Source organism: Anabrus simplex, chromosome 10 (genome assembly GCF_040414725.1).
Source record: "Anabrus simplex isolate iqAnaSimp1 chromosome 10, ASM4041472v1, whole genome shotgun sequence".
NCBI lineage: Eukaryota > Metazoa > Arthropoda > Insecta > Orthoptera > Tettigoniidae > Anabrus > Anabrus simplex.
Genome location: NC_090274.1, coordinates 32,308,221 through 32,333,425, shown reverse-complemented (window position 1 = coordinate 32,333,425; position 25,205 = coordinate 32,308,221). Strand labels below are relative to the sequence as shown.

At 39.3% G+C, this 25,205-nt stretch overlaps 1 protein-coding gene across 2 annotated transcripts; it reads right to left on the bottom strand.

The window, feature by feature from the left end:
- Window positions 1–228: 228 nt before the first annotated feature.
- LOC136882101 (zinc finger protein 558) lies at window positions 229–22,955 on the bottom strand. 2 transcript variants are annotated; one of them, XM_067154628.2, is made up of 4 exons: window positions 22,698–22,955; window positions 13,882–13,977; window positions 11,969–12,024; window positions 229–1,798 (listed from the first exon to the last, which is right to left on the bottom strand). In XM_067154628.2, exons 1-4 carry the CDS (start codon window positions 22,758–22,760, stop codon window positions 985–987), a joined length of 1,029 nt encoding a protein of 342 aa, XP_067010729.2. In that variant the 5' UTR covers window positions 22,761–22,955; the 3' UTR covers window positions 229–984. The 2 variants fall into 2 exon arrangements, with proteins under 2 accessions (XP_067010729.2, XP_068085574.1); XM_068229473.1 differs by lacking the exon at window positions 229–1,798 and adding an exon at window positions 4,860–5,023.
- Window positions 22,956–25,205: the final 2,250 nt, after the last annotated feature.

Genomic DNA, 25,205 nt, shown 5'->3' with positions numbered 1-25,205 from the left:
AGATCTCCTGATTTCATGTCGGTTTCAGAAATAAATCACTGAAGAAATAAGGTACCCACTGATCGGAGGAAAGAAAGGAGTTACCCCTGGAGATGATGTACAATACTGGGCAAAGATCAATGCCAAGGTTTAAACATGTGTGGTCTAAATAGGCCTATTTGAAATAAGCTGTAAAGATAAAATTACTTAATCAATTATCATTTATTTATTGATGCGACACTTGTCCACTACAGTACTATTCATCTCTTACTGCACTTATCATCATTGTTTCCTTGTAAAAAAAACTGTATTAAAGTGACTATCTAACATGACTTTGATGTCTGGAACTGACAATCTGACTTGTCTTTCACTTCACCTAAGTCAGATCCGTGTCAATGACATCATGAAAAGCCAGCGGGACAGTCCATCACCTGTTTCTGCCCTCTCATTTTAATTTAATTTCATAAAATAGATGGCAATGGAAACAGGTTCCCATTTGACACAGACTACAGAGTCCCATTAACTAGAGATAAAAAAACAGGATACATTTTAGAAATTGACATTCAACAGAACAAAAATGGCCAACTGCACACCAGTGCGATCCAAACCCATACCCTCCCGATTTCACATCGGCTACTCTATGGTGGCGTAGGTCATATTAGTTCTGTTGAAAAGGATCTAAGCTACAGCTCTGGCACCACTGCCAATACACTAGAGTGCATGCAAGTCATCTGTTGTGGGTCTAGTCAATGAATATTGTATTTTTACTATAACATTGTAATTGAATTAAAGTTTCAACCTATCAGGTCATGATCAGTACGTATAGTACACGTTGAAGAGATGTTCAGCGCAGAACAAAAATGGTCAAATGGATACCAGTGGGATACAAACCCACAACCTCCCTAATTTCGATTACAATGTGGTCATGAAAATACAATATTCAAGGATAAATTTTAAATTTTCATATACATTACATGTTTGTAAACCGGACTAGTCTGATTATTATTAGTCAGATGAATTCCTTCTATGTCCATGTGATTCGTGGATGCGTATATGTTTAAGGAAATTGCCACGCTCACTAAACCACTTTTTACACGTGTCACATTCGTAATTCTTTGTACGAGTGTGAATAAGGTGGTGCCTCTGAAGGGAATCTTGAGTCATGAAGAGCTTCCCACAATCCTCACATTCGTAGTTTCGTTCTCCTGTATGGACACGGAGGTGAATTTTTAAGGCAGCGCGACTGCGCAAACGTCTGCCGCACACGACACACACGGGTTTACTTTCCACCTTATGATTTTGTAAATGTTCCCGCAGCAAAGTAATGTTGGAGAACGACTCCTTGCACGTATAACATTCAAAACCTTCCTTACCGGCGTGAGTGTTCATATGAATTTTGAGGGTTTGGCGGTCAAGAAACTTCTTAGTGCACACACCACATTCGTTCAGCTGATAATCAGCGTGTTTCACTAAATGTTTCTTGAGATTTCCGCGATGATTAAACTTGAATTTACACATATTACATTCATAAAATTTGTCAGTATTGTGTATCAGCGTGTGGATCTGCATGTTCTTGAGCTGTGTAAACTGCTTCTTACACACGGGACATTCATGCAGCTTCTCGCCAGTGTGAATTTTGGTATGCAACTGAAGAGCTCCGCTTTGAGTAAACTTCTTACCACACACTAAACATTCAAATTTCCGTTCTCCTGTGTGCACTGGTAGGTGAATATTAAGCTGGCTACGATACTTAAACGTCCTTGGGCAGTGAGGGCACTTACATCCTACTTGCTTCTTGGTCCCAGTTCCAGGCAACTTTCTGCAATTAAAATTTCAGTTATACCAATTTAGAAATGTCCTTTCTCACTTAACATAAAGCTAAAAGAATACAGCGCTCTCAGTCATACCAAATATGAAATTTTGCAGAGATAAATGTACTTTAAAATTAAATGAAGTCACTAGAAAAGTACTTGGGAAGTATAATTTCAACTGTTGAAAGGTGTGAGATGGATGAACATTCTCGAACAGCTCTGGCAATAGAGGTTTGCATAAGAAGAGGAGCCTAATGACATCCAAGGCTGGCTGTACCTTAATTAAGGCCCACAACCGCTTCCTTCCCACTCCTAGCCCTTTCCTATCCCACTGTCAACATAAGACCTATCTGTGTTTGAGCGATGTCAAGCAAAACTGTAATTTAAACATCCAAGGCCATATTACTACCAGTGAGATAGAATTGCATTTAGACCTTTGTTTGGAGCACTGCAACTTACGGCTCTGAAACCTGGGCTCTGCTGAAGGAAGAACAGATTATGTACATTTGAAATGTAGTGGTGGCATCAAATCTTACGAATACCCTGGATCAGCAAGGTAACAAATAACCAAGTACTGCAGAGAGCAGAAGAAACCCTCATCTTAATAGAAGCCAATGAGGAAAGATTTATCTATCGTATCAGAAGCACTAATATATACATATAAATACAATCTGTACAACCAAAGGACAAATTCATAACAACATAATAATCATAACATTTTAAAAAATTTAAAAGAAAAGGTCTGGACTATATAGGTGACTTCCTGTCGAGCACAGTGCTTGGAAAAGTAGATGCTGCGTTAGTTCCTTACTGTGAAGACTGTCTTTAGAAAGGACGAACCACAATGGAAGGATGTAAGAAGACCACAGAACATGGCAGAAGAACAAACTTGTACAGTTGCTGACCAATAGTTAGCCACTTTCAGGGACTCAAGCGTTGCTTGCATGAGGTCTTCCATAGTACAAGAAGTTGGACACAGTTTGCATTGGAGAAGATGTGGCGTTGTCTGTGGAGAACCACATTCACATAATGACGTGTCTATGCGAAAACCCCACATCAACAGTTTAGATTTGCATCCTGTAACACCTGAGCGCAATCTATTGAGAGATTTCCACATTAGCCAACCTTGTGTATGACCAGGAAGGATTTCTTCAATTGGATGAAAAAAAATAGATTTGTTTCTATGTCAACATTGATGCTTGTAGACATGTACACAGGCTATGTGCTCAGTGTCATACTTTCGTAATGTGCGTACACAGATTATGCCTCCCCTCACCTCCCACACCATCAAACCTCCACACACTTTCTTCCCATTCTTTAGCTCTGTTCTATTCTATCCTGGATGTCTTTTATTGAACTTTATTTTATTTTTTTATTTTCAATTTATTTCTTCTACCACATTTGTCCCTGATTCGTCTTATGTCCTTTCTGATACTTCTCACACACGGTGTGATAGAAACATCTTAATTGGAGCTTAACAGTGTTGTCAGCTTCTGCTTGGAACGCAAACGCTGTGCCAGCATACAGCGAGCCATCTGGTGACAAATGAGCGTACCACCTAAAGCGACCTTCGATTAACATTCTTTAATTCAAACCCTCATTGTTGTAGAAGTCTTCCTCATGAACAGTCCAGATTTTCTTCTGAAGATGCAGAGCAAAGATCTCTGCAAAAGATAAAGAGTTTCACCACGTTTTCTTGACATGACATAAGCTCAAAAGAACATATCATGCCTAGCTCCTATGTCATTCATCATGGAGTATCACCCTACTCAAAGGGAAGTGGAACAGTAAAAAAGAAGATGACCAAGAGTAGAGTTCCTGCATGAAATTGAAGGATGATGGTCATACTACCAATTCAAACAGCTGCCTCTAGAGAGGAAACCCTTGCAGGAGAGACATGCTACCTCATAACCATCGGGTTGAAGAAGAAGAAGAAGAAGATTAAAAACTATGGTTTTACTTAACAGGAAAATTCTGCTCTGATCGCCTGTGAGTTTAGTTGATATCTTCGCCGGGCTGAGTGGCTCAGACGGTTAAGGCGCTGGCCTTCTAACCCCAACTTGGCAGGTTCGATCCTGGCTCAGTCCGGTGGTATTTGAAGGTGCTCAAATACGACAGCCTCGTGTCGGTAGATTTACTGGCACGTAAAAAACTCCTGCGGGACTAAATTCCGGCACCTCGGCGTCTCCGAAGACCGTAAAAGTAGTTAGTGAGACGTAAAGCAAATAACATTATTATTATTATTAGTTGATATTTTCACATTAGGCAAATACTGGGGCTGTATCTTAATTAAGGCCACGGTCACTACCGTGCCAATCCTACCCCTTTCCCATCCTTCCATTGCCAGAAACCTTAGATGTGTAATGAGACATTAAACAAGCAGGAATCGATCAGTCACAAATTTCTTAAATGATTGCAAAGAAATTGGAAATTTACTGAACATCTCCCTTGGTAAGTTATTCCAATCCCTAACTCCCCTTCCTATAAATAAATATTTGCCCCAATTTGTCCTCTTGAATTCCAGCTTTATCTTCATATTGTGATCTTTCCTACTTTTAAAGACACCACTCAAACTTATTCTCCTACTAATATTTTTAAACTAAAGTACATTTCAATACGGACCAATCATGAAATTTATAACACATACCACTTATTTAAAGTAATAAACTTCATGGTTGGGTTCTGTATTGAGTTAAGACTTAACTTAAAATGAATACAAGTTTTATTGTTCCACCTTCTCAATACTTAAAATCATTTAACGTTTATCAAAACATTACAATATGATAGTGTCAGGTACTAGTTTCGGTCCGTTTTTTGGACCATCATCAGCCTAGCCAAAAGTACAAGCAAGATAAGCAAGATAAAATGATATGGATGAACAAGAGGGTGGATGGTGATGGAATGACATACAAGTAAAACCTTATACATAAGTTACAAAGAATATAACCAAAATGTGTTAAAATTAACAGATGAATAAAATCATTGTGATGTCGCTTAAAATTTATTGATGCCAAAGTCTTAGGTTGATGGTTGAACTTGTGTTACACACTTAAATTCAAGTGAAATCTTAAGTTTCTGGAAAGTTCTGAGAGCGAGTTCCACGATGGCGCAGAGGGAATTTTCCAATATGACCAATATAGACTTGACGAATTGAGAAAGCTGGACTTGTTCTATGTAGTATGAACAATTGCTGTATTTAAAGGAAGTCTCAATTCAGTCGGAACCCAAAGAACCTGAAGAACAAAATTAGAATTAAATTGAAAAATCTAATAGAGAAAGTACAAAGGGAGGGAGGGGTTTGAAATAACGAGTACTCACCTTGCGCTTTTTTGGAATGAGCTGCTGGAAGGAGTGCAACAGACAGAGTGAGTGTCACGCAGCGTAGATCAGCAAGAGAGGAGAAAGGGATGCGGAGGTGAAGGATGACGTAAGTGTAGAAAGAGACGGGAGGGAGGAAAGGGGAAATGGTTCAGGGCGGGTTAGGAGAGAGGGAAGTTAATGGTATTTGTGGTGGAAGAGGACCCTTAATTGATTTAAAGAAAGGATTATGAACAGCTGATTTGTTTTTCTTATAATAGGAAATAAAAAGATTGAATAAAATGTTGGGCTTCTCGGTAATTTCGTTAAGATTGTAGTTGGCATTAAAATATTGATCCAAAGGTATATAAAAGCTCTCAATTATGTTGAGTAGAAGTCCCTTTTTTAACTATTTCGAGTATGTCCACGTCTGTTTCAATGTTCGTGAAACTATGGTTATAATCGACCATATGTTGGCCGATAGCTGAAAATTTGTTGTATTTAGCTGTGTTAAAATGCTCAGAGTATCTAATATTAAAACTCCTACCGGTCTGCCCTATGTAAGAAATATTTGAACATGTGTTACATCTAATTCTGTAGACACCTGATTTTGAGTATCTGTTTATTTTATTAATATGTGAAGTGTTATGTAAGATTTGCATGTTGTTGTTGCTGGTTTTGAAGGCTATTTTCATGCCTTTTTTCTTTAGAACATTGGTAATTATGTGAATTCCATTGACATAGGTAAAAGTGGAGAAAGAGTCATGTTTAGATGATTCTTTTTTAAGCGTGGTCTTAGGTCGGAATTTGTGTTTACTAATGATATTTTCTATGAATTGATTATTATAGCCATTGAATCTAGCGATGTGACGGAGAGCATTCAGTTCAGTGTGAAAATCTTTTTTGTTCATGGGTACGTTAAATGCTCTATGTATAAGACTATTATAAGTTGCTTTTTTGTGGGGGAAAGGATGAAATGAATCTTGTCGGATTGTGACGGCCGATTGGGTGGGTTTTCTATATATCTTCTAGGTTAAGGATTCCTGTTGTCTAGTGATGGTGAGATCCAAATTGAAATTTTTGGATCTCACCATCACCTATTTATAAGGAATGCCATGAAGCAGCAGGTGCAATTACTGCTTTTGTCCAATCTGAAGGTACCTCACCAACACTCCATGCTAATCTTACTACTCTATGAAGCCATTTCATCCCTGCCTTCCCACTATACGTCTTGTCAATGTTTGTTAAATCTTTTAGCTTAAGATGTTCCATAATTGGAATGAAACATGTTCTATTTAGTATTATACTCAGAGATTAAGCTGGATTATATTATGTAAATAATAAACTAGCTATAAGAAATTGACAAGTATTGGAAGGTGGGAAGGTTTGCAGAAGAAGGTGATGCATTTTTGGGTCAGATCGTCACCTGCAACGAAACTTGGGTCCACCACAACACCCCCGAATCCAAACAAGCCAGTAAGGAGTGGCGGAGGAAAGGGGAAGCAGCACCAGTGAAAGACAAGACTCGATTGTCAGCTGGCAAGGTGGACCCTCTTGTCAATTTATTCTCATAATTGCACTTCAATATGAAACAAAAATGAAATTTATAGCTTATAACTATGCCAGTAGGGGACACGCGAATATGACTTCCGTGGCACACCGCACAACATACTAATGTATTTTAATGTTTCTAACATGTAATAAATAGGTTGAAAGTCTATCAACATAGCATATTTTAACATTATAGTTTAATAAAGATGTACGAAGGGGTACCCAAAAATAACCGGAATAACACTGCTAAGGGCGAAGCTTGTGTAGTGCGCATTTCTGCCACTAGGCGTGTATAGCGCAACTCATTGGCAGTTCAGTGCTGCCTTTGTTGTTGAACTGGCTTGTTCTGTTCATCTTCAGTGACTGCTTTTCCTAGCGCTGTTTTGTTCTTGTTTTCTTTTTTTATGATGACAAGTTTAAGTGAACAACATGCAGCTGTGAAATGTTGTTTTCTACTCAGTAAAAATACTGCTGAAACTGTTTTAATGTTGAAAACAGCTTACTAAGATGACGCTAAGGAAATAACTCAAGTGTACGAGTGGTTTGCTCGGTTTAAAAATGGCAACATGTCAATTGATGACAAACCTCGTTCTGGACGTCCATCAACTGCCCGAATCGAAGAAAATGTTGAAAAATTCGAGAGCTTGTGCTCACAGATCGTCGACAGACAATTGATCAACTGTCAGAGATTAGTGGATTATCTTGGAGCTCGGTTCAGCGAATTTTAACGGAAAATTTGGGAATGAAAAGGGTTGCTGCCAAGTTCGTTCCTCAAGTTCTGATTGACAATCAAAAAGAACGTAGATTTGAAACATGTCGTGTTTTGAAACAACAGCTTGAAACTGATCCAGATTTTCTGTCAAAGGTCATTACTGGCGATGAGTCATGGTGGATGGTTACCACCCAGAAACAAAGCAACAATCAAGCCAATGGAGGACATCATTGTCACCCCGTCCAAAAAAATATCGTCAAGTCAAATCAAACATCAAAAAATTGCTTTTTGATGCCAAGGGCATAGTTCATTCAGAGTTTGTTCCCCCAGGTCAGACTGTCATTCAAACCTTTTATTTGAAAGATTTAAGAAGACTGCACAACATGGTTCGACAAAATAGACCCGATTTGTGGCAGACAGGAGACTGGTTCTTCCAGTATGACAACGCACCTGCACACACAGCCATCTCTGTTAGACAGTTTTTTGATTAAAAATGGCATGGTTCCGCTGCCCCACGCACCTTACTGGCCTGACCTGGCTCGGTGCAACTTTTTCTTATTTCCAAGCATGAAAAGGGGCATGAAAGGACACCGATTTGACAACATTGAAGAGGTCAAGAAAAAACAAGGGAGGAGCTGTCAGCCATTTCTAAAGATGACTACAAAAAATATTTCGAACAGAGGAAGCACCGCTGGGACAAATTTATTAGTTGTAATGGAGAGTATTTTGAAGGGGAGAAGGTTGTGAAAATATATAGCTTTTAAAAAAGAATTCAGTTTCTGAGTACCCCCTCGTATGTCAAAATTTATTCTATGGCCATATATTTTTTACAAATTTTATTAGGTTAAATCAAAAATATATCTTATTCTTAAAATATACCTGTTTTTTGTACCGTTAGTTTTTTCAGTGATATTTGCAAAATATAATCATGAAATATTTAGTCGAATGGATTTATATGTAATGCAATCTAATACCTAAATAAAGTCAAACAAGGAGGGCGGGGTTCATGACAATCTTAAAGGAAAATAACCGGTGGCACACTAGAGAGTAAAAAGTAATGAACAAAACCTTAATAGAAACGCTTGTCGGAAAAGGTTTGCCATCCCTAACCTGTATGGCTGAGATCTGGACAATGTCAAGTAGGGAGGAGAGTAAAATTCAAGCCTGCGAAATTAAATACCTAGGAAGTATGATAGGGAAGACAGATTGAGAAATGAAGATGTGAGAAAGGAGGTTGGAATGGAAAGCTTAAATGAGAGAATTGATAAGATATTTGGACATGTAAAGAGGATGGAGGAGTAAAGAATAACAAACAGATGATGAAAATGAAGTTTGAGGTAACAAGAGTGAGAGGGAGACCTAGAAGACTCAGTAAAGAGGACTGCAGGAAGAAGAAACGTGGACCAGAACAAAATAACGGAAGAAGAATCGGTCAGTCGGTCGGTTGAAGGTGTCTAACATCAAGGTCATCAGCCCCTAATGGTAAGCAATTAGATGAAATGAAATCAAAACTTAAAAGTCCAAAATCCTCCATTGACCAGAATTCAAAGCGTGAGGATGAAGAATGAATGGATGGATATGAATTTAAAACGATCAGTGGAACAGACCCACAGCGCCTCACATGCACAGAAGCTGGCACAAAACAATAGTATTACTGAGCAAGGGACTGCTTCTGTAGCACGATGCTGAATCGATTATGCTTGTAGTCGAAACGGGTCCAAAATCCAGGTCATGAGCCCCTCATAATGGTATTCATCGCTAGTAAAGTAGAACCATGCTATGTGTAATGTTGCGGTACTAATCAAAAGTAGCAGAGACTCGAGGTATGCCACACATTGTGGTACTATTCACAGGTAATGCGCACATGTAACACAGACCTATGGTGTTTCGCACATTGCGGCTCTATTTACATGCAACGCAAACCTATGGCGCTCCTCACATAAGTGAACCAACCACAGGGACTCGTACTATCCCATGGAATTCCTCACATAGTGGGAACTAAGCATAGGTAAGGCAGAACCATGGCGTCGCTAATCCCATGGTGTCGCTCATATAGGGGTACGAATCACAGGTACTGTAAAACCCTCATCCTGATTCACACGCTGTCACTACTAATGACAAACCTATTGCGTACCTAACATAGTGGTACTACGCGCAAGTAAATGCGGCCCATGGTGTTCCCTGAGTGATGGTACTAATTAGAAGTAGTCTCATGGTTCTAATTGGATCATCCCTTGGTCGCCCCTTTTAGTCGCCTCTTACGACAGGCAGGGGATACCGCGGGTGTGTTCTTCCTCTCCGTCCCGCACCCACAGGGGGGGGGGTTTGTGTTTGATCCACAAGAGGTATTTTATTTCCCTCCAGTCTGCCGGCAAGCCGGTTAGGACCCCACTATCTGCCACCTGGGACGTGCCATGTGGGAGTATCACCTCTCCCCCTGCTACGCCAGAGTAGTAGGTTCATGGGATTTTTGTTTTAAGAGGAAGTACAACTAGGCAATCATCCTTTATATAACGCTAATCAGAGAGAAAAAAATGGAAAGGGCCCGACACTTCAAAAAATGAAGGTATTGGCCAAAGAAAGGCGAGGGCTACGAAGGGCGTGAAAATGACAGACTCCCTATGCCTCAAGTGCTCTAATACTGTCTGGGTTGGAAAAGAACAAGAGTTGACAATGGAAGATCGGATAGGATAGATGAAAGTAAGGATCCTGACACAAGTAAGTTAAAGCTATGCCAAGACTCAGCTAAGGGCCCCATGGTCGCCAACCCACGTTCCAAAGTTCAGAGCCCCTGGGGCCCCTTAATAGTCGCCTCTTATGACAGGTAGGGGATACTGTGGGTGTTATTCTAACCCCCTCCCCCCCCAAGGAGAGAGGAAAATGGAGAAGTGCCATAAATGCCACGACCGAGCAGGAGCTGGATAAGGGGAAGAGGATGCTGATGATGATGAGGACAAACACAACAACAGGTCAGTATCAGAAGAGGGTGCATTAAAAGAAGAGACAAGGACAAACATGAGACAATCTTCATACACTCATCACCATCATCATTTTCTAACTCCAGTTTCCTGAGTGTGGGGTACAAGTGCTTGCTATCACTTCCTGTCTTCATACATCTTCTTTTCCATGACATCTTCCTATCTGAGACCTCTCTCCTCCACATGCCATCTTACTGTTTCTATCCAGTGTTTCATTGGCCTTTCCCATAGTCTTTATCCTTGGACTGGAACGTCAAAGTATTTTCTGGCAGATCTTTTGCTGTTCATTCTCATAACATGCCCATCTACATACAATGGCATCTTAAACTAGGCAGGTTCTCTTTTCATCAATCCTCCTGAATTTCAGCAATATAAAAATTAGACATTCTTGGATCAAATTAAAAATATATACGAGGGGGATCAAATATAAATGTGAAAAATGCATTTGTCCCAGCGTATGGACAACTTTTTGATGCCCTCATCGTAAAAAGAACAGGGTTGTGTCACCAGCCAGTTGCGCACAAAGTCTTCCACACCCTCGTCCTCTTCAAATCATTGCCCTCCTAGAGCTTCTTTAAGCGGTCCAAACAAATGGAAATCGCAGGGCGATAAGTCCAGGCTGTAAGGAGGATAGTCAAGTGTTATCCACTGCATTTCCTGTAACTTGGAGACAGTTGGGGCTGCAGTATGGGGCTGCGCATTGTCAAATCGGTTGGTCTCGTCTTTTGCAGCAATAAGCAACCTTCACCGTGTTCAACAGCTTGCAATAGTAAGCAGCATTGTTTGTGCGTTGCTCGTGCAAAAAAAATCAATCAGCAAATAGCCTCGCCGATCAAAAAAAAATGGTTGCAAGAACCTTGCCAGCTGATAGTCGAGTCTTGGCTTTCACTGGTGCTACCTCCTCTTTCCTCCGCCACTCCTAACACACACGCGTCCTCGACAATGTTTGATCACCGAACTGTGCAGTCAATCTCAGGTAAATTTCCACCACATTAACTCCTTCATGAGCAAGAAATTTTATTATGCATTGCGCAGTGGAGGGGATCACCTGTTGCTCTGAATTTTTAAATTTTTTTTGATATCTGCTTTATGTCGCACCGACACAGATATGTCCTATGACGACGAGGGGATAGGAAAGGCCTAGGAATGGGAAGGAAGCGGCCGTGGCCTTAATTAAGGTACAGCCCCAGCATTTGCCTGGTGTGAAAATGGGAAACCACGGAAAACCATCTTCAGGGCTGCCGACAGTGGGGTTCGAACCCACTATCTCCCGATTACTGGATACTGGCCGCACTTAAGCGACTGCAGCTATCGAGCTCGGTGCTCCGAAATCATGAGCGTTACTGACGAAACAGCGGGATATATCTAACTGCATGCTCTCTCCACTCCTAACGGTCCCGCCTAAGCATAGCAGAAGTGCGGTGCCAGTCCTACCAACTGTTGATGTTCAGGAACAAAAATCCCATTTATATACGATTGACCTTCATATCAAGGCATTGGTCAATTATGTCAGGATTTGGTCTTGGAACATTAGGTAAAAGAGACGGGTATCTAATGGGATGGAATGCCCCATCTAATGCAGAAGCAAGCCAATCACACTGTCCAAACAAATGAGAACTTACCACTAAAGTAATACTTACTTCCTGCCAGTTGATGCAGGTTTTGAAACATCCTCAGGTGAACTCAAATTTTCTTCCTGAAATTATTAAAAATGTTAATGTTATACACACACCTAGAAAGTCACAATGAAACAAAATATATCTGTAGTAAATAAAAATAGTGACTCAGACAATGAACATTTTAAATAAAGATTTTAGGTCAATACAGTTTCAATTGTCCGACTTGTTGGCCGAACGGTCAGCATACTGGCCTTCGGTTCAGAGGGTCCCAGGTTCGATTCCCGGCCGGGTCGGGGATTTTAACCTTAATTGGTTAATTCCAACGGCACGGGGGCTGGGTGTATGTGTTGTCTTCATCATCGTTTCATCCTCATCAAGACGTGCAGGTCGCCTACGGGAGTCAAATAGAAAGATCTGCACCTGGCGAGCCGAACCCGTCCTAGGATCTCCCGGCACTAAAAGCCATACGACATTTCATTTCATTTTACAGTTTCAATTGATGTGAAAGTATTGCGATGAAAGATGAAAACAGTAGGATGAGTAATATCTGCACCGAGCTCGATAGCTGACTACTTTCTTCCAAATACTGGACACTGGCTGCACTTAAACGATAACATTTAAAAAAAGTTTTTTTAAGTTTACACTTGATATATTTGATATAATGACAAAATCTAATGGTCCTGTCTAAATCCTACATAAACACTGTATTTTCAAAAATCGCTATCCAGCGAGTTAGCTGTCTGTTTAACGGGTGCAGCCGTCAGCTTGCATTCGGGAGATAGTGCGTTCAAACCCCACTGTCGGCAGTCCTGAAGATGGTTTTCGTGGTTTTCCATTTTCACAACAGGCAAATCATAGGACCTATCTGTGTCGATGTGACGTAAAACAAATTGTAGATGGGAGGTTGTAAATAAATGTTTTAACGGTATTTACGGGTTGCAGTAAGGATGTCGAGGAGAGGGTTATCACATGGCCATGATATGGCCATTATTTCTCTAATAAATAATTCTGATTTATCTCTCTATCAACACTATTTTATCAAAAGTATTTAGACACTTACTTGAAACTCTTTTCTAAATGTCCCAGTAATTGATGTCAATACAGGGTGGCATGTCTTGTTCGATGACATCCAAACCCTGTCATCTGACTGTCACATGGTATAGTGTGATTCATCACATCTCCAGTCATCCAAAAACCAGCAGAATTTATAAGTATCATAAAGGCATGTGATTCTCCCGTTCTACCTTCTCTGATGCTCAATGCCCTCTGCTGTTCAACACACGTGGCCTCCCTACTTATGGCTTTATAGTGATTGTGTTTCTGTATTTCCACTCCACAATCATGTCCCGACAGGCGACTTGGGAAAGTTCAGAAGGGTGGTAACCAAATAAGTTCCATTGGTCCACCTATTCTGCAGTTATGACATAGCATTGAATGACATCAAGCACCCAGAGAGTTTTTATAGCAGCAACAGCGCTGATGGACGCACATCTAGGCTTTAGTTTATACGTAGAGAGGGATGTCTTGGTACTTTTGACCAGACAGTGTACCTATCTTGAGTGTATCAATTTAATCTTAACACAGTAAAAAGAAACTTCTAAAGACTTTCACACATTCAGAGCATAAAAATAAAAAGGCTGAAGTTACAGCTAAGCATGTTAAAACTTTTAATCAATGTATTTATTTGGTGAAAAATAGTGTATGAAGATGTGCATTCCTATATGTCACCATGACAATTTTAATTAATATGTACTTGCTCGATTTGTGTGATTTGTATGATTTAGGCTGATGATGACATTTGTATATGTCAAAACCGGTACCACTATTGATTAAATGTTGTAGATAACATCTTATACAACTTGTAATTTGTATTATCTCCCTATCTACCACTCTCAGATTCCCAACATTACAAGATGTCTCTTAAAAGCACTCACCTCAAGAAGTAGCTTATGAACCTCGGGTTCACTATTTACAATCACTTCTTCAATAGGCAGAATGGATTCCCTCTCTTCAGACTCGACGGCAACATCCTATCACGAAAGAATAAAAGCATATATTTTTATAACTGTCTACTCATATTTGATTTTTATGAAGAAAAAACAAAACAAAAACAAAACTCTGTTGGTCAAATCAAGTAAATTTATTTAAACCATCAAATTTGTGTTGTACCTCATGTACAGTACCTTCTTCAGATTATGCCTATTACAGTGAAAATTACTCTACTCTACACTAAAGAGAAAACCTTTGCTGAGGTAAACTGGCAAAAGCTGTTTCCTCTCCCTGAGCAAATAGGCTGCCCATAGCGAATAATCAGCTTGATTTTGATCAAGACCAACATAAGAATGCTAAGTGTGATTATCTGCCACCCCCAGAGAACCAGGTTCGATCCCTGGCTCTGCAACAAATTCTTTTGAAAAGTTGTACGAGGACTGGAAGGGGGTCCACTCAGCCTCGGGTAGTCAACTGAGTAGAGAGGGTTCGATTCCCGCCTCTGCCATCCTCAAAGTGGTCTTCAGTTGACCTCCCAAAGCTGAGTGGACCCAGTTCCGGTTCGTGCCACTTTTCAAATTTCGTGCCAGAGCCGGCAATCGGATCCAGGCCTCCGGCGGGGGTGGCAGCTACACCACAGATAGGAATGAGAGAAAACATCACTAATTGAATTTCATTATGTGTAAGAGTTGGAAAGCAACCCACTTCATGTCGTGATATGGGCTGCGATAACATCACAGTATCTGCTCGGACCATATTTTTTGAAGGGTATATGAAAGGACATTCTTATCTGCACACATTGTGAACGTGGGTAATACCTCACCTGCAAGAGAAGGGAATCAGCGATCATGTATGGCTACAGCAGGATGGAGCTCCAAGCCACTTTGCTATTCAGGTGTAAGATTTCCTTGATGAACACTTTCCAGGCCACTGGATCGGCTGTGGTTCGAAAACATCTTCAGCGCCACTGACATGACTGCCACAAAGCCTGGACCTTACCACAGTAGACAAGTCATTGTGGGGAACAATCAAGTCCTATGTCTCTCAATGTCAGTACAGGACAAAGGAAGAATTCGGTGAAAGTGTGGAGGAAGATTTTCGAAAAATAACTTCCAAGATGCTCCGCAAAAGAGCAAGGAAGACATGGAGATGCATATATCTCAGTGTACAGCACAGTGGTGCATATAGAGATCCACTGGTTACATAGTATATACACGTAAATGCTCCACTATACCATACCAGGTTATACATAGGCCTTCTTCTTCTTCTTCTTCTTCTTCTTCTTCTTCTTCTTCTTCTTCTTCTTCTTCTTCTTCTTCTTCTTCTTCTTCTTCTTCTTCTTCTTCTTCTTCTTCTTCTTCTTCTTCTTCTTCTTCTTCTTCCAGTCTTCTGGGTCTGGTTGTGAATCAAGGACATCCACAGTTTTCTATCTCTTCACCACTCTCTTCTTTCCTCCAGTATTTCTTCTACTTTTATTCTTCTCTTCTCTATAATTTCCTTCACCGTACCTGTCCACCTCTTTCTAGGCCTTCCGATTATTTTTGCTGTTAATACTCGCTTTGGAACTCTATCTTCTTCCATTCTCATCATGAGTCTATACCATTTCAGCTTTCTGCTCTCTATCTTGCCTTGTAGTTCATGGAATCAACTAATTTCTATGTTACATGTAGTATAAATAATATTGGAGTATGAGGACTTCTCTGACAACCTGTACATATACAGGATCTCTCTTACAAACCCAAACCGTCCAGCAGGGTTTTTACTCTCAGAGATCTAAGCAGCTGTATGGGAGGCGCACGCATACTTCTTGACCTTGTAAGGAGCGTGCACGTGTTCGATCAGCATCAGTAGCCAGCCTGAATCTCAGCTATTAACATGGTGAGACAGTTATCATTGCAACACAATATTTTTGTATGTAAAAGTTATGTTAAGTACGAGTCGGTTTGATGGGGACGCGATACATTTGTTCAGCACTTTCCGGTGAAGTGCTATCTTCACAAGTACAGATTCATGTAATTGTAAATAAATTTGAAACTACTGGCTCAATGCTCAATAAAGAACATAGCCCACCTGGTGGCCATGATCATTAAGGTGTTAAAGTCTACACGGTCTGACACGGAGGTTAGCCGGTTCGAGTCCCATTGGTAAAAAAAATTTTCATCATCAGAATGTTGCCTGGCAGGGTATGGGAGGTGGTGGTATACAATTTTTAGTCGCTAGATTGCGTGCCAAATGCCTGGATTAAATTCCAAACCTCTCTCCAGTGCTCATATGGAGAGAGGACATATGATGTGTTGATGGTGATTTGTCCATCGGATGGGGACGTAAAGCCTTGAGCAGATCCCTTGGTGCTATTTGACAGGAGTAGGCTATTTGCTGGCACCGGGTTTCACCTTCTCCCTTCCTACTATCATATATCACATCATTCATTTCATTTCATTAACTCCTGTGATGAGGTTGACGTCAGGAAGGGCATCCGGTCATAAAAACCCGCCATGACAGATTCATCTCACCTCAAACCCGACCCCGTAGAGAAACGGGACAAGGGTTGCACAAACAAACAAACAAACAAACAAACAAACAAACAAACAAACAAACAAACAAACAAACAAACAGTGCTCAACAGTTTTAACAGAGGAAAAGCTAGATGACATTGGTGCTAATCTCAGTCACCAAATAAATCTCTCACAAAATTAGCATAACAAGTAGGTGTTTCAGTTTCTTCTTCACACAGGGCTACAAAGCTGTTACACATCAAAACATAGAGATTTACACGGGCCCATTGTTTAAAACCTGCCTGATCCAGCTACAAGAATGAGATTTCGTGAGTGGTATCTTGCATCACTGAATGATCGTTTATTCGAACCACAGCTTGTGTTCTTTTTGGATGAGGCCTGGTTTTACCTTAATGATCGTGTGAACAGTCATAATTCTTTCTATTGGAGTGCAGAATATCCTAATGGTGTTTATAAAGTCCCTCATCATAAAGGATGACACTTCCAGCAACTTTTATAAGGTAAAATTTCATATAAGATTGTATACACGCTTAAAAGCAGGTTGGCCACATGCAACGTAAGTTGGGCGGAGGCAGCTGCTGTAGCGCAGAGTACAAACATCATGCACTCAGTCTGGGTTTATAGGAGAGAGCCTGTACTTGCACTTAGCCCTACACACTCTCAGTCAGTGGCTCTCAAATGCTAGCCTCCATCTCTCAAGAACTTCTTCAACCCACTCCGTTGTTTCACCAATCAAGACTAGGTTTTCGGAAATACAAAATGCTCCATAGTATCTCATGCAAGAGGTGTTTGGTATGATAAGTTTATGACCAAATTAAGTAACAATGGGCTAAGCAATAACCCCTGGTGAATGGCAACCTTCCCTGAGAGACTATCAGACTCCCCAGCTCTACTCTTTCTTGAACGCAGCAAGTGGCATCTTGTAGGTCTTCTTACCAGGCACTCCAAAAAAAATTTGCTTTGTAAGGTGTTCTAAACCAATTCTCTGGAAACTTAATGATATGCTTTTTCTGGTTCAACACTACATGAAAACCTGTAGACTAATTTCAGACTTGGATCTCACTGATAGTCGACTTTCCTCAAAGAAATCCATACTGGTCACCGAGAATTTCTACAAAGTTTTGTATCCAGTTTGCCAATAGGCATGCCAAAGAATTCTTGTTCTTAATGCTGTAGGAGCTACGGACCAATATTTCTCTAGCAACATTGTCACATACACTGCTGAAAAAAAAACATACAACATCCTCAAGGACAAGGTTATTTTATTCACAAGCAATGCGATGTTGTAACCATCATTGCAGGAGTATATGATTAATAAATTCAGACCAAATGAAACACACGTCTTGGTAAAGGATGCCCAAGTGGTCAATACTTAGTTGTGCATCAATACACACTGTACCCCCTCTGGCGGCAATGCAGGCATGTATTGGCGCATGCAAACGATCATAAAGGTACCGAATGGCATCCTGCAATAGACTGTCCCAAGCATCTTGCACAGTTCGATGCAATTCGGCAATGGTTCTTGCAGACTCTGGAGAACACGTAAGTTCCTGCTTCATCATGTCCCATACATGTTGAATTGGAGAGAGATCCAATGATCTTGCTTGCCAGGGCAGTTGCTGTATACCACATAGAGCATGTTGGGTAGCATCAGCTGTTTATGGATGTGCACTGTCCTGCTGAAAAAGCACATCACCTTCCTGTCAAAAAAATGGCAGTAGCACGGGGACAACAACCTGTGCAAGGAAGCGGGCACTGGTTCCTGCAGAAACTCCAAATGTGACTGCGAGTTGTAACTGATGGTCCCCCTACACCATGAAGCCTGGGGTGGGACCTAGGTGTCGTGGGTGAATGCACTCTCGAATAGGCCGATCACCAGGTCTACACGTACACGTGTACGTTCATCACTTGCATACAGACAAAATCTATTCTCCTCACTGAAGACAAGAGAGTGCCATTCCCATCTCATGTCGACTCTTTTACGACACCAGAATAGCCGTGCTTGGCGATGTCTTGGTGTCAATGGTAGCCTGGCCAGAGGCACATGTGATCGTAAGCCTGCTGCAAGCAAATAGTTCCCAATGGTCCTTGGTGACACAGCAGGGGCAACATGTGACTGGATTTCATTCCTAGATGTTGTTCGGTCAGCCACAGCTACATGCACAATATAAACTGTATATAGGATAATATCTTTTGTTTATTTCCACCTATTCAATACATTACAAGAAGTTGGCATTTACTTTAAAACATTATTCAGATGAGACATGTTTCGCCTCTCACTGTGAGGCATCTTCAGTCATTATCAAAAACCTTATTATTTTACCTGGCATCTGGTTAAAGATATTCAAAAATGTGTTTGATGATTATAAGAGAGGTAAGATTTACGTTAGTTATAAACATGTTCATGAAGTAACTAAAAATCCAATATATTGATAAAAACATATGTAGTTCTTTGTTGAATAGGACTTGTTTGATTCTACTATAGTAAGAGAAGGTGGCTTGAAGCCGTAGTCGTTAATAGATGTCTAATACATAGTGGAAGGCATAAAATATCAGTTCTATGAGAATATACATTACATTCAAATGATACTAAAAACTAGTGGATTCAAAGGTAGTACATATAAAATGTTCAATGAAATAACTATAGATCTAATAAAATGATAAACACATATGTAGTTCTTTGTTAATTAGGACGTCGTAAGATTGTACGGCTTAAAGCCGTAGTCATTAATAGATGTCTAATACATAGTGGAAGGCATATGAAATCAGTTCAAATTTATATGGAAAACCTCGAAAACAGCAAAATAATAAATAACATCAATGGATTAAATCTCTGGCTACGCTATGTTGATGACACGCTAGTAATAATTGACAAAAACCTCAACAATAGTGAAAACATATTAACTTATTTAAATAATCTGGATAACAATATTAAATTCACTAAAGAGGACGAGAACCACAAATCAATTAATTTTCTTGACATCACAATAACAAGAACTTCCAATAAGTTTGATTTCCAAATTTACAGAAAACCCTCATTCACACCTATAACTATTAAACAAAGTTCCCTTCATCCACAATCACACAAACAGTCCTCATTTTATAGTATGGTGTACAGAGCTCTAAATATTCCCCTTTCAGCGACCAATTTTAAAAAAGAAATAAATACAATAAAAGAAATAGCCACTTTTAATGGATATAATCCCTCTATCATAGACAAACTAATCAATAAAGTTAAATTGAAACTATCCACAAACCTCTCCCCAATAAAAAATGAAAAATCAAAGTTCGCAACCTTTACATACACCAACCCAATCATACACCAAGTAACCAACACCTTAAAAAAATCAAGAGATCAAAATAGCTTTCAAAACTCAAAATTCAAACCAAAAAATGTTCAACCATAATACAATAAATTCAGAAAATAATAAATACTCAGGCTCCGGTATCTATAGATTAAAATGTAATGAGTGCCTCAGCTCATACATCGGACAAACAGGAAGAAGCTTCATAACTAGGTACACAGAACATTTCAATGCTCAGAAACATAATAAACACTCAGCAATGAGCAATCACATTAAAAGAAACGGGGCACAACTTTACCACAATTGAACAGGACCTTCAAATTTTAAAAACAGTAAAAAAAGGTAGACTTATGACCGAATTCGAAAATTTATACATATTTTTGGACCAAAAATTCAATGCTAATAAGAATTTAAATGATCCAATAGACAATAGAAGCCCTTTATATGACCAAATAGTAACATTATTCAATAATGTAAACCTTCAGGACAAAAAGTTTTTTAATATTTTCAAAACAGTATCAACACCCCTACGTCAACAAATACATCATACCCCCCTCCCCCTCCCATCTTACGTAATTCCCCTCCACGCGCCATTCAGAAACCAATAAATGATACACGCCCCTCCGCTTCCCCTACCATTCACAACTCCCTCCCGTTCACGAATCACAAGCCTACAACTCCGCCCCCTCCTACCCACCCCCCTCTAGCCAGACGACATACGTACAACACAAGGAGTAAAAACCGTTAGTGACAATTAGTATCCTAATAGCGCCTCACACAGCTTGTTAAATGGGCCTACAACGCCATAGGTAAGCACCAACATTTTATCACTAACAACACTTAAACAAAACCTTCCCATGTTTTCTTTCATTTTTGTCAAAATTAACTACAGTTTTTTCTTCATTTCAGAACCATTCTATAACAACAATAATTCAACAGCTTCATCAAACTTCCATAATACTCTTCAATAGTATAAATTATTTACAATCAACGTTTTATAAAATATATTGTCATCGAAGAAGAACACAACAGCTCTCCAACCTTCACGTCAAAAAAAACCATACCAAAGTTGAGAATTTCCACCCATCATCATATCTGCAACTTTCTTTTTACAAATTAGGCCAACTATAAACATCTGGTGAACTTCTTGTCAACGAAATCTTGCCGAATAAATCTAAAATAACCTACGAAATGTTGACCAATAAATATCACGGACATACGCATGCCAACGTCAAGTAACTTTTGTCAAGCAATTGGAATGTTTTTCCTTCATATTTTTTATACAAAGCTGTATATTTTGACTTATATCTTTTTACCATATATTTAGCAGTTATTTGACCTACATTTCAAACTTTGACTACGGCTTTAAGCCATCAACTGTCTTTTATAGTCACATGACGCCTTCATTTTTAAATGTACCTCTTATGAATCTACCAGTTTTTATGTATCAATTGTTTGTATTATATATTCTCATTGAACTGATTTCATATGCCTTCCACTATGTATTAGACATCTATTAATGACTACGGCTTTAAGCCGTACAATCTTACGACGTCCTAATTAACAAAGAACTACATATGTGTTTATCATTTTATTAGATCTATAGTTATTTCATTGAACATTTTATATGTACTACCTTTGAATCCACTAGTTTTTAGTATCATTTGAATGTAATGTATATTCTCATAGAACTGATATTTTATGCCTTCCACTATGTATTAGACATCTATTAACGACTACGGCTTCAAGCCACCTTCTCTTACTATAGTAGAATCAAACAAGTCCTATTCAACAAAGAACTACATATGTTTTTAACAATATATTGGATTTTTAGTTACTTCATGAACATGTTTATAACTAACATAAATCTTACCTCTCTTATAATCATCAAACACATTTTTGAATATCTTTAACCAGATGCCAGGTAAAATAATAAGGTTTTTGATAATGACTGAAGATGCCTCACAGTGAGAGGCGAAACATGTCTCATCTGAATAATGTTTTAAAGCAAATGCCAACTTCTTGTAATGTATTGAATAGGTGGAAATAAACAAAAGATATTATCCTATATACAGTTTATGAAACTTTCAATACGGACGAAAAATGATTTTCATCACTTGTAACATGCACAATATGTCGATCTTGATGTGAACTGGCTACGGGTGTGGGAATGTTCCACAGACCACTGCTGAAAGCAGCAATACACCACCGATACACTTTGTCCAATATGTGCAGCAATCCATCGTTACGTCCATCCAGCTTCCCGCAGGCCCACAGTGTGACCCCGTTCAAATGGCTGCAATTGTTCAACAGGAGCACATACTCGTCGGCAGGGCACAGTTGTAACCTAGAATGAATGTTGCAAACACTGTTCACCTCTAACCTCAGCACAGTTACTGCCTATAGAGTTAAAACAGGGTGCACACGGACAGGCCTCCTGAGCGCCATCTGATTGCCGATGTCCATGACAAATGTGTAACTAGCACAACAACTCCTCAATGTGCACATATTATACCCTGGTGTCACTGAACACAGTCCTTGAAGATGTTGCATGTTTTTTTTCCTGGCAGTGTAGTTATTTTTGCAGGCACAAAAATATATATTACTGTATATTACATTACACATTTCAGAGTATAATAAATGCATAAATTGTAATACTGGAGCCCTGTGTGTGAATAATATCTGAAGGGACCTTGAAGGCTACTCGACACTATCAAATTCTGTATACAAGCAGTCAAGTGTGTACGTAACAATTTTGAGCAAGCGGAAACCCATGTCCACCAGGCCTAGCAGAAAAGTTCAAAATACATAGCAGTGTCCATTGTGGTGCTCAACATATGAAGAGTAAAACTAAGAACGAATTTCTTAATCTAGGAGACACAAATGTTTAAATTAATAGCCAAGGACAGACATGTAAATTAAGGAACATCAACAACTTACAATACAGTCTTGAGAAACTTCAGTCCAGAGTGGTTCTGCTTTGATTGTAATCTCCTCCGTCATGATTTACTGCCACAAGATGACCTGGTGAGTAACAACACAAATGAAATACCTCACCAAGATGAGGACAAATTTACAAGCAGTAGATAAAAGAGGATCAATCAATCAATACTGATCTGCATTTAGGGCAGTCGCCCAGGTGGCAGATTCCCTATCTGTTGCTTTCCTAGCCTTTTCCGAAATGATTTCAAAGAAATTGGAAATTTATTGAACATCTCCCTTGGTAAGTTATTCCAATCCCTAACTCCCCTTCCTATAAATGAATATTTGCCCCAGTTTGTCCTCTTGAATTCCAACTTTATCTTCATATTGTGATCTTTCCTACTTTTATAAACGCCTTTCAAACTTATTCGTCTACTAATGTCATTCCACGCCATCTCTCCGCTGACAGCTCGGAACATACCACTTAGTCGAGCAGCTTTTCTTCTTTCTCTCAATTCTTCCCAACCCAAACATTGCAACATTTTTGTAACGCTACTCTTTTGTCGGAAATCACTCAGAACAAATCGAGCTGCTTTTCTTTGGATTTTTTCCAGTTCTTGAATCAGGTAATCCTGGTGAGGGTCCCATACACTGGAACCATACTCTAGTTGGGGTCTTACCAGAGACTTATATGCCCTCTCCTTTACATCCTTACTACAACCCCTAAACACCCTCATAACCATGTGCAGAGATCGGTACCCTTTATTTACAATCCCATTTATGTGATTACCCCAATGAAGATCTTTCCTTATATTAACACCTAGATACTTACAATGATCCCCAAAAGGAACTTTCACCCCATCAACGCAGTAATTAAAACTGAGAGGACTTTTCCTATTTGTGAAACTCACAACCAGACTTTTAACCCCGTTTATCAACATACCATTGCCTGCTGTCCATCTCACAACATTTTCGAGATCACGTTGCAGTTGCTCACAATCTTGTAACTTATTTATCACTCTATAGAGAATAACATCATCCGCAAAAATCTTTTATGGAACAAGTACAAACATTATATGAGTCAGACACAGCATGATAGGTTTGATCTCAGCCAAGAGTACCAGATTTCTGTGTTGCAGGAAATGTATTGTCTTTTTGTTAGTAATTTAAAATCACATCAACACAAGTTTTAAGAGTGTTTGAGATAACTCCATCTTTACAAAACTTGAAAAATTCTTTATTCCTTTTTTCAGGAAAGGGACATGTTTCGTCTCTATTTTGGTGGCATCTTCAGCCTAATAACAAAAGTATGGAAAGATTCATGGCGCTCTTAATAAACTGCTACACCAAATAACACATCCCGAATTTCTTGAATTAAACATAACTCCGTTAAATGCACAATTAAAACATACACTTAAACAAGCTTACTAACGTTAAAAGGGTACATGCAGCTCATCTCCAATAGGGGTGTTTGATTGAAAAGAGCAGTATCATCTCATGCCAAGGACAGAAATTTACTTTTCTTTTTCTGGTGTTTTTAAAGAGATAACCTCTATAAGTAAAATTTATATTTTGTCTGTACCTACATCAAAAATTTGACCATTTGACTAAAATTCCTTTCTTAAGACCTTAGAGACCACCAGTTCAATTTCTGTCAGTCTGTGTGAGTGTATGGTTGTTCGAGTATCACATAAAGAATGAGAGGGTAAACTTTTGTGAAACTAGGTAGGCTATATATTTTACAACTGCACTCTTACTTCGAAGCTGTGCTAATTGTCATTACAATCCAAAAAAGGAGGGAGTTGAAAGGGTTACTTGTTGATATTCTGAAAATGGTCACCTTTATACCTTTATTTTAAAAAGTGATTTTTAAAAAAAACTCCCTTTAAATTTAATTTTGAACACTTCATGTTATGAAAGCTTTTTCTGATATAGCCAACCCTGATCAACATAACTGCAAATAACCTAGGAAATAGATTTTGCCAACAATGTTACCATTTAAAAGTTGCAAAATAAAGTTTCTTAAAATGCAATTTTTTAGCATTTTCGTCGCTTAACATTTTTTAAATTCTTTTTTTATTTTGATCATATTAATGTTGATCACATTAACGAGGTGATGTAGCTGTTCAATTTTACATTAATTTCACTCTGAATGGCTGAATTTAATGCATGGTTCATGTACAGTAGGGACTGTATAGAGTAATGAATAAGTCACAGAGCCCAATTCCTGGGGGTTTTAAAATACTGGGACACCCTCTCTCCAGGGGTCATAAATATGGAGGGCCCTTGCCCTGGGTTAAGGGTGAAGACCTCAACGGCATCTACGGCGGAGAAGATGGACTTCGGTACGGTGGAGATGGCGAAAGAGGCAACCCATCCTTCTGGGGTGTACAGATGGAACCTACTGCCTTGTAGGACGAGGAAGGCATCCTCAAAGGCTAAGGGAGTAAACCCTGAAAGAAAATCCTCTTATGTGTTAGGCCTAGCAAGTCAGCAGGAGAGTATTGAGTACAGTTGCTTTCAATA

Bases quoted from the DNA above. Each gene is read 5' to 3' on its own strand.
- LOC136882101 (XM_067154628.2), bottom strand. From the start codon at position 22,760: ATGACGGAGGAGATTACAATCAAAGCAGAACCACTCTGGACTGAAGTT. The intron at 12,025-13,881 runs GTGAGTGCTTTT...TAATAATTTCAG, and splicing joins TTCATAAGCTACTTCTTGAG to GAAGAAAATTTGAGTTCACC. The intron at 1,799-11,968 runs GTAAGTATTACT...TTTTAATTGCAG, and splicing joins CCTGCATCAACTGGCAGGAA to AAAGTTGCCTGGAACTGGGA.